This window comes from Cucurbita pepo, chromosome 18, assembly GCF_057944985.1.
Source record: "Cucurbita pepo subsp. pepo isolate OVF chromosome 18, ASM5794498v1, whole genome shotgun sequence".
Classification (NCBI taxonomy): domain Eukaryota; kingdom Viridiplantae; phylum Streptophyta; class Magnoliopsida; order Cucurbitales; family Cucurbitaceae; genus Cucurbita; species Cucurbita pepo.
This window is the reverse complement of record NC_141815.1, coordinates 9,259,448-9,269,963: the sequence shown is the minus strand read 5'-3', so window position 1 is coordinate 9,269,963 and position 10,516 is coordinate 9,259,448. Positions and strand designations below refer to the sequence as shown.

The following is a 10,516-nucleotide window of genomic DNA, read 5'->3' as shown; positions in this document are numbered from 1 at the left end:
TTGGATTTTTTTTCAAAATAAAAAATATCATGAGCATGGAGGACACATGGATTTCCATGTGATGGAGATAGAAACATCAAGAACTTGGATTAAAAAAAATATATTTGTTTAACTTGAAAAAAAAAAAAAAAAAAAGATGGCTCCACATATTAAATGGATCATAGGGTTGGATCCATGACCTAATGGGCTAATAGTACTATTTCAATATTGGAGCTTCAATCACCATCCACATTAATTTCTTACTATCATCAAATAATTATTTTATTTATTTATTTTTATATATATATATATATTTGGGCCTCAAAATTATGTTCCCTTAATGAAATATAATTAATGAGTATGTGTTTATATGCCTCATCAATTCATTTTTCAAATTATGACTTCAAGTCTTTTCGATATTAATTGTATGGTAACATCCCACACACGGTGGGTATTTCATTAAACATTAAAATAAATAATATAGGAAATTAATTTTATTAAATAATTATAATGTTCTCGTTCATAATTCGTACGTATGATTGAGAAATTTACATAAATTTAGAAGTTATATAGTTTGATGAACTTCTTACATTTAGTAAGCCGTTGATGGATTAAAAAGGACCATTCTTTCACACTTCACTCATCACCTATGTTGACTTTAGTGTTCAAAATTTATTATCCTAATTATTTACTTAGCATTTTTTAATTTAATATATTAATTATATGTCTCTTTGTTTGAGTTGGCTAATCATATGTCAAATCTAATTATCAAATTTCCACAATCTAATTATTTATTTATTTTTAATTTTGCTTCCCTTAATATAGTAGCCATAGCAAAATATTAGTAATTTAATTTAATTTAATTGTAAGTAGGGGCAGTGGAGTGGGAATTAAATGCACATGATTCTAGTAGTACTAGATTTGCTCAACTCAAGAAAGTAAGTAAATAAAATAAAGACACAAATTGACTAATTTTTTATTTTATTAATTTTAAGATATGGTATAGTTATGCCCTCTAAGCTCTAAGGCTGACTTCAAATATATATAAATATATTTCATGCGACTTCGGTTACTATAAAAAGAATATAATTAAATTTTACAATATGGTTTGGTTTGGGAGACCAAAACTAGTGTTGGATTAATTATGCCTCTTTTTATTTATTTCTTTTAAAAATTAATTGTTTTTTATTTTTATTTTTTTTTAAATATTTATCCAAATTTACATTTGACGTCTACTATAAATATATCTACCTACAAGATTTTGTATGTATATATATACAAAATTTTGAAAAGGATGTTTTTTTTTTTAACTAATTTGTAAATACTTCTAAAAATAATATAGAGATATTTATATAAATGGATAAATTTAAAAGGAAAAGAAAAAAAAAATGCATTGAATTTGTACATGGTGCATAAATACCTCCCAATAATTGCCGGGTTAAAATACAAAAGAAAATAACGCCAAACGAATGCCTGCCCAATAATATGCTTTATTTTCGATTCAACTAGTTTAAACATATATTTTTACGTCATTTAAATTAAAAATATATTTATCCTTTTTTAATAAACTTCGAGTGAGTAATTAACAATTAATTTTAAAAAAAAAAAAAACTTTTGGGATTTTTTTTTTTATTGGGAGGGAGGAGAGTTAGCTTAGTAAATCATTTAAAGTTTAAATTTTATTTAATTAAAACTCTAATCTTAATTAAGTAAAATAAAATTAATATTTATTTCTTTCAAATTTTATTTTATTTAAAAAAAAAAAAGAAAAAAAAAAAACCCTAAAATTGACCCACACGACTAATCCAGCCTGGGAGGGTTCACCTCCCTAACTCAATGCTCCGTCACCGTCTTTCCCCTCTTAACTATTATCATATTTTCCTATTATTTATTTATTTATTTATTTATTTATTTATTTATAGATATTTAAGATCTTTATTTGTAAGAGACAAATGAAAGATAGGCTACGAATGATGGGAAAGAGGGTGGTGGGTGGAGACTGAGGAGAGAGAGAGAGATAGAGAGAGAGAGATTATTATTAATATTATTAAAATTATTATTAAAATTATTATTAAAATTATTAAAATTTATGAGGAGGAGTACTCGTGTACAACCGTTCCTATTACAATCTCCCTGCATCGTAAATGCTACAGTGACAAAGGGCATTGATGGCTCCTTCTATATATAAACCTCTTTATACCCATTCGTGTAGGGGTGACTTAACTTCTAATGCCCCACGTCTCTCCCTCTCTCCCTAAACACTTCCCCCTCTTCGAATCTTTTGTTTTACGATGCCCCTGCTTATTGAGAATGACTCTACAACTTTCATCTTCTCCTCGCCGTCGCCGTCTTCGTCGGGGAGTTTATCCACGGTTCTATTGGGGGAGAGTGATCAGTCAGGTACGGCGGTCGACTCCAATCGGAAACGAGCCAAACGGCCCAGAGACAACAGCAACAACAGCAACAACAACAGCAAACACCCACTCTTCCGTGGGGTCCGAATGAGGGCATGGGGGAAATGGGTGTCCGAAATTCGTGAGCCTCGAAAGAAGAGTCGGATCTGGCTTGGCACTTTCTCTACCCCTGAAATGGCCGCACGTGCCCACGACGTTGCCGCTCTCACCATTAAAGGAAACTCCGCCATTCTCAACTTCCCTGAACTCGCCGATCAATTCCCCCGCCCCGCTTCCAACTCCCCCCGCGACGTTCAAGCCGCCGCCGCCAAAGCCGCCTCCATGGAAATCCCAACTCCCCCACTTTCCTCCTCCTCCTCCTCCTCCTCCTCCTCCTTATGTCCATCAACGCCGGAGGAACTGAGTGAAATAGTACAACTCCCGAGTTTAGGAACGAGTTACGAAACGGCCGAGTTAGGAAACGAATTCGTATTCGTCGACTCAGTGGAAGGTTGGCTGTATTCATACCCATGGTATCAAAGAGTGAACAACAATGCAGATGAAGAACAGAGCCATGGCTTCTTCAAAGACCAGATTTCAACAGACTCCATAACTCCTCCATCTTCAACCTTCGAAGCTTTCTTATGGCAATATTAAACCCCCCCACCTCCCCCATTACATGTGTGATTTCTCTTCCTCTTCTCCAAATCAAAAACAAAACATTTTCCATCAAATTTCAAATCCCCTGTGTTCTTTCGTTTTCCCCCATTGATTATATGAACCCAAATACAGTGGTTCTTCAGGTGTTCATCAGTGAGTAATATCTGTTGAATAAGAATAAATCAAATTAAAATCAATCATAAATCTCGCCTCAATCTGTTCATATAAAATTGTCATTACCTCTAATTATGCAGCCGATACCTCCAAATATTTAATACAATATATTCCACTTTCTGAAATGGAATTTAATTGTCAAAGGTCGTTGTAATTCTTCTAGCAGTAAGGAGACATATGTCACATCAAAATCTGATCAGAATCAAGAAAAAAAAAAAAAAAAAGAAGCCCTCCTTTTCCTTTTCCCTTCTTAAATTAGTTTAATTAATTAATTAAAATGAGTCAGACCCACCATGTTGGGGTTTAATGGAAGCTTAAGTCTAATCACTCTCCTAATTACGGGACCAATTTGCTAACTACATTCTTAACATTATTTATCCAACTCATTTTTTTTAATTAATTAATTAATTAATTGTTTCCCATGGGCGACGCCTAGGAATGCGTTGGATTTCCTGCAAAACGACATGTCGCCAACTTCAAAAATATCAATTAACTCATTCACTCACTCAATAATAATATTATTTTTTTACTACACTTCCCAAAAAGTACTAAATCTTTTGTTTTATTTAATCAATTAAAAATGATGGGCGGTGAATTCCAATAATAATGTTATTAATCAGAGTTGAGTTATTAAATATTTATTAGTTGAAGAGGAGATTTAATTGAATTTATGACGTCACAATCTAAATGCCATAAAACCTATGGAGTCTCCACACAACAAGGCGCCCAACTACCTCAACCACCACTAGGAATAAAATCTATTGTTCTTTTTCAATAATTATATATAAATCAAATCCATTTCCTTATACATTGTTTCAAATAAATAATAAATAAATCACCATTTTAATTATTTATTGAATATAGTTTGAGGTTAATAATAAATAAAAAAAAGTGTATTTATTTTATTCCTACTTTAAATACATTTCAATTTTTAGGGTTTTGTTTGGGTCAAAACTTGTGGGTGCTTGAAAGTGATATTTTTAAATGATCATTCAGGGAGTTGGGTTTTTGTGGGGTTATATTTATTTTATACCCTTTATTTATTTATTATATATATCCGTGTTACCATTTCATTAACGAGAAAATTCTTTTTATTTTTATAACTTCAGTCTAAATTGGTTCAATTATAAAAATTATATTCTACCTTGAATTAAAATTTAAATTCAGTTAAATCAAATTAAATGATTGTGGTCGGTGTATTTTTTTCAAAACTAAAAAAAAAAATAAAAATAAGAAAAAAAATAATGTGGTTCTTGCCTTTTAGCTTAACAATTATTTAATATAGATGGGGTATGAAACATTGGGTTTTGGAGCATTGACTATTACAAAATGAAACTTTTTGATGTTGTTGGTTTTGTTTTTGTGTGGACAACAGGAAACTTTTGCACTCCATGTGAACACACTCTCAGATTTCATACACATCGTCTCCCCCTCCAAAACCCTATTATTCGAGCTCAAAATTCATCCATTACTTAACTACAAGGTTGGATGGCACGTGCAAGTTTCAACCAAGACATGCCCTCAAGAAATGTCCACGGGACAGAGACGAGAAAGTTGAATGCATGTGGAAGCTTCTACTCAATAAGACATGCCCCATTAAAGATGTCCACAGGACAAGAACGAGAAAGTTAGATACATGTAGGAGCTTCTACCAAGTAAGACATGTCACTGTTAGATGAACACGCCTCTCCATAATGGTATGATATTGTCCACTTTGAGCATAAGCTCTAATGACGTTTGCTTTGGACTACTCCGATGGAGTTAGTATTCCTCACTTATGAATAAACCCATGATCATTCCCTAAATTAGCCGATATGGGACTTCCATCATCTAACAGTCACATTAGAGATGTTTACGGGTGAGAACGGAGAAGTCTTCCCCTTCCACGCTCATACTGGCTCCCATTATAGTAAACTTAGTACGTAGTTATTTAACAATTTGTTTACACCTAATTAAAGTTGAAACAGAGGTAATTAAGGTTGTTTGTGATCCAATATAATTGGATTGCATCAAAAGCAACGCCACGTGCTTCTCAGCAGCCCAGCTCCTTCATTAACCACCTCTGATCTGTTTCCTTGGCTACTTTATTATTTTCTTTACTTACAGATTTAAATACCTTCAATATAAATACCTGTTTTTGCATTGGAATATTATGTTTCAAAACCAAAATAAATTACAAATTTAATCCTTAAATATTTAAATGGTAGACGCGAAATAAATAAAAATTTAAAAATTAATAAACTATATTTGTGATTTAACCTGACCATACATTGAATATAATTTTTTAACACATATATTGATAAAGAAGAGATAATATGTTTGGGCATGGGGCCAAAAATAAGTTACACAAACAAAAGTAATTGAAATATTAATTAGGATAATCTAATTGGTCCACTAGGAATCTAAAACCAAAAATAATGGTATATATAATAGCATAGCTGAGACTATAGCTAACAGTGACACTAAATGATATAATAAATAATAAAGGGAAAATTATTTTTTTATCCTAAAGTTGTCTAGTTTTATTCTTTAACTCTTACTTCCATTAATTTTAAGCTTATAATTTAATCTTATAATGTAAATAATTTGTTTTGGTTCAATAATTTGTTCGCTTCAACCTTTCATCATCGACTATAATTATTACGTAATTTGTTTTGTATTTTTTTTTATCTATTAGGTTACTTTTATATTATTACAATTATTTAACCGGAAAACATCCAAAACATTGAGTGGAAGACGGCTGAATTATTTGTGTGAAGTAAAATGAATAATTGATTAATACTAATTACCAAACTCTTTCCTTCTCTAGTGATTCTAACAGTAAAATTCCAATATATATAAAGAAAAAGAAATGGAACAGCAATTAAACCTAACTATGAAACCCAAAAATGATTTGAAAGAACAACAAAAAGAGAGAGAGAATTAGTGGAATAAATTATTTGAATCATTTATCACATTCTACTTATTTGGCATGAAATGTATGGACTATGTCCAATGCTCTCTCCCAATTTGTTCTTAATCGCCATGATTTCACATCATCGTACTATCGCAACGTCCAACCTCAATCAGTACGTACGTAATTCTTCTTCATCTTTTTCTTATTTTTTTTAACTTTTGGAATTTAATCGAACACCTTATAGGTTGAATTTCAAAGAAGTGTAGAATGAAAAAAAAAATACTTGAGATACCTTGGAGAACTAAAAGTTAAGTCAAAGTCAACCGAGGGGCAAAATGGTAATTTTATCCCTTGCTATTTTGAGGGGTCCGACTCTCCTTGATAGATCTGTGAAAAAAAAAAAAAAAGGAAAAGAAAGGAACGCTTCCCACCATGGTTCGAACCCGAATTTGGGCAAGAACTCTTCACAAATATTTTAAAATGGAGCTAATTACTTTTTAATTAACCTAATCCCTAATTAAATGAATAAATACAACATTAAACTCAAAATTAGGGGGGCCATAAAGTAGAGCAATTTAGAATGCAGCGAGAGAGACAAATAACAGCTTTCCAGTTGTACGGGTGTGTGAATAAATTGGCATACATTTAAATTCCTCAAAGGCTTTAATTCATGAAACAACTTAGCTATGTGAACACATTGAATGAACAAGTTGAATTAATAATCAACGGGAATGCATCGTTGGTTGAGATGGTCATAAAAATGTGCACGTGGACGAGATCGAGCTCGGCCCCATCGGGGAAACCTTCGCGGCGGTTGCGCCGGACCAATGCTGGGGTGGTTCCACTTGCCAATCTAAGTAGCGGCGGTCCGACGGCGGAGGTGGCGGTGGTGGGGTTTACAGAGTAACAGAACGGGGTAAACAGTAAATGTCGGCAGCAGTGTCAGGCGAGTGCACGTGGCTTTCAGGTGAGGGGAAGGGAGGGATGACTGGTAACTGGGTATTGCCGGTTTCCAAGATGTTAAAATTAGACAAGGTCAGCTTCCCAAGAGTGGAAAGATGCCACCCGGATTCTCACTTCTCCTTTTTGTTTTATAGTTTCAAGATTTGCGGCCCTCTGGATTTTAATTATTTAATTACTTAAAAATTATTTTAATTATTTAATTATTTATTGCATCCTAAAGTCTTTGCCTTTGACAATCTTTGACTCTCTTTCTTTCTCTCTCCATAATTACTATTTTGTTTTATTTATTTAACAAAAAAAAAATGAAGGAAATTTCCTAAATGGCCTAATTTTATTTATTTATTTATTTTTCTCCCTTTTTCCATCGAACGAATAATTGTTGATTTTAGTCACCATGGGCTTCCTTCATGGGCCCATGACCCGTACCCATCCGATGGAAAGAAAATAAAAAAATGGTTTACTTTTAATATTCTATATTTATTTTTTTTATTTTTTAAAAAAATGAAGTATTATTTTTAGTAAGACTTCCCATAAAAAGACAAAGAAAAGATAAATAAAATTATAACTAATCATTTACTTGTTGAACAAAAGTTAAACCCACCAAAATTACACATGCAAAATGATTAACATACTGAAATTAAGTATAATAAAGTGTTAATTTTTTATTTAAAAAAAATATAAAGAAGGAAAGTGTAGTAGTAATAATAATTATTATTTTGGTGACTTTTTGGAAAAGGGCTGAATAATTATCGAAAAAGATAGATAAATAAGTTATCACTTAATACATGCATGTTAAATAGAGTATAAAGCGCTATTATCAAACCCCATTTAGCCAAGTGGACGTTAAAGTACAAATAAATCTTTTTGTCACTATGGTGTAGTTTCTTTTTAGTTCTTTTTCTAATTAAAAGTATATTAAAAGGAAAATTAAATAAAAGAGATGATAAATACTACATTGATTTAAAATAATTATTACATTTGTTTATTTATTTTAGAAAAATAAAAATGGCAAGAAATTACAAAGTTAACTTTTAAAAAACATGATGATGGAGAAAGGCCATATCATGTCTTTTTATTTCTAATATTTCTACAAATTGAATCAACGTTCTTTTTCGTAGTCAAGTTTAGTTTGCTTCTTTTTTATCTTTATATTGCGTGTTTCCAATGCTCGACTTTTTTCTTTGTCTATCGACAATTTAATAATAATAATAAAAAGTACAACGAGGTATTATTTATTTGATTTATGAAAATAAATATATTTAAAATCAAATTATAGATAACACTCATGTTTATTAAAATAATGGAGAAGTGATCATTGTTATTTTGATGTCAATTTTTAAATAATAATAATAATAAAAAAAGAATAAAATAGGAAAAATGTGGATTGTGAGTAATAATTGGATGCCGACGAAGTGAAAATGGAAGTAGGTGTCTGAAAAGTTTCCGGTCGTGTGGTATGGTCCCATCGGCTCAGCCGTCGCACTCAGATCCGGAAAAGATACGGTTCTTAGACAAACACAACCCTTCACAATGGTATGATATTGTCCACTTTGAGTATAAGCTTTCATGAGCTTTGTACTTCCCAAAATGCCTCAATGAAGAGAGTATTCCTTGATTATAAACATCATTCCCTGTATTAGTAGATGTGGGACTTTCATTATCCAACAACGGTCACTCTCCGGCGACTCTTTTTTTTTTTTTAATTTTAAAAAATGAGGGCTTTTTGCTTTCTAAGTTTTAACCTCAACCATTCTTAGTCCATACAACGTTACGATGAATAAACTTTGAAATTGCAGTAAATCTCGACTCTAAGCCTTTGTAGCGAAGGGTCACTGTAGGGGTGGCCGTGGAGCGGTGGCGGTGGTCGGAAGGTAGCCGGCAGCGTAGGGACGTGAAAGTATGTGCGGCGTTGAAGATGAAGGAAGAAGGAAAATGCGTAAGGGGGGACCCTATATATATAAATATATATATTATTAATATTATTTAAAAGTCTTCCCACGTGCGGACTTTCTCCACTGCTTTCAGCTTGCCGACCGACCGACGGCAGACCACCCCACTCCCCACTACTTTTCGTTACTTTCCAAATTTCTTTTTTTTTTTTTTTTTTTTTCTTTTTTTGTGTGTATTTCATTAATGGACAGAAATTTATCTATTTTTCTGTCTAATATTATTTTTGTCCTTGTCGCGTTCTTCATTTATCCTTTTTTTTTTTTTTTTTTAATTAAAAAAATAGAGATATAATTGAAGAATAGAACTAATGTTTGGGTCATGATTTTATGCTTGATCTTCAATGGATTGTTTCGAAACTTTTATACAATTATAAAAAGGAATTCAAATTGAGTTCATGTTCTTCAAAAGTTGGGATAAATTAAAAAGTTATGGCTCATAATATTTTTTAAAAATATTTAAACTTTAAATTTGGTGTTCTATTCAATTTTTTTAAAATTAATTCATTTATGAGATATAGAAATATCAAATAAAACCATAAATTTTGTATTTTGTATTTAATAGGTTCGTGAAATTTTAATGCATAAATTATTTGAAATTTTTGGACAAACTTAATTCAATAGGTAAAATGTTATTACCTTAATTCATTCCGTTGTTCGGAGTAAACGATACAATATTATAAGAAGTTGCAAAATTTAATATGATATTGTCCACTTTGAGCATAAGCTTTCATGACTTTGCTTTGGGCTTCTCCAAAAAGCCTTAACGAATAGATATTATATATTTTTTATTATAAACTCATAATCATTTTCTACGTTAACGAAGGTATTGAAATTATATTTTCAATCTCAACATTGGGTGAAGATCCTATTGAAGAAAGGCCCAATATTAATGCATACAAAAAAAAAAATAACTCTTGAAATTAAAAATATTACAAAGCCCATCACCTATGTTCGAATTAGATAATTTTAATAAAAAAAAATCTTCTAATAATCATAATCATAATCATATTGTATAAATAATTGCACTAAAGCTAGATTTTTTTCTTATAAAAAAGACAGAGATCTATAATTAGTCTGTTGCAGTAATAGGCCGAATATGATTATACAAATAATGAGCAGAAATTAAAAAAAAAAAAAAAAACAAAAAAACAAAAAAAAGATATAATACTAAAAAGTAGAACATGTTTAAGGAGTGCATGTGTAGCGAACTCAACATTCTTGTCCTGATTTCGGTTCAGACGGAACAAAATTGATGGGTCAGGAAGGAAGCAACGGCTCATAACAAGTAATCACAGAAGATGGAAATGGGCAACAAATTAACACTGTTTTCATACCCATCATGTTCACAATCTTAAACAAACAGGACAACAGGAGAAAGAAAGCAGCCCATATACCGCTTTAGTCCATTACGTATCACCGTTCGGTTGGAGAGGGTAACGTAACATTCCTTATAATAATATGGAAACTTCTTTGTAACAGTCTGAGTTCTAAAATCGTAAAGC

At 31.4% G+C, this 10,516-nt stretch overlaps 1 protein-coding gene across 1 annotated transcript; it reads left to right on the top strand.

Annotated features, from left to right (window-relative positions):
• The first annotated feature begins 2,163 nt into the window (after positions 1-2,163).
• Positions 2,164-3,229, top strand: LOC111780195 (dehydration-responsive element-binding protein 3). Its single transcript, XM_023660528.2, has one exon. The coding sequence runs from the start codon at positions 2,271-2,273 to the stop codon at positions 3,027-3,029; it is 759 nt and encodes a 252-aa protein (XP_023516296.2). The 5' UTR covers positions 2,164-2,270; the 3' UTR covers positions 3,030-3,229.
• Positions 3,230-10,516: the final 7,287 nt, after the last annotated feature.

Bases quoted from the DNA above. Each gene is read 5' to 3' on its own strand.
- LOC111780195 (XM_023660528.2), top strand. From the start codon at position 2,271: ATGCCCCTGCTTATTGAGAATGACTCTACAACTTTCATCTTCTCCTCG.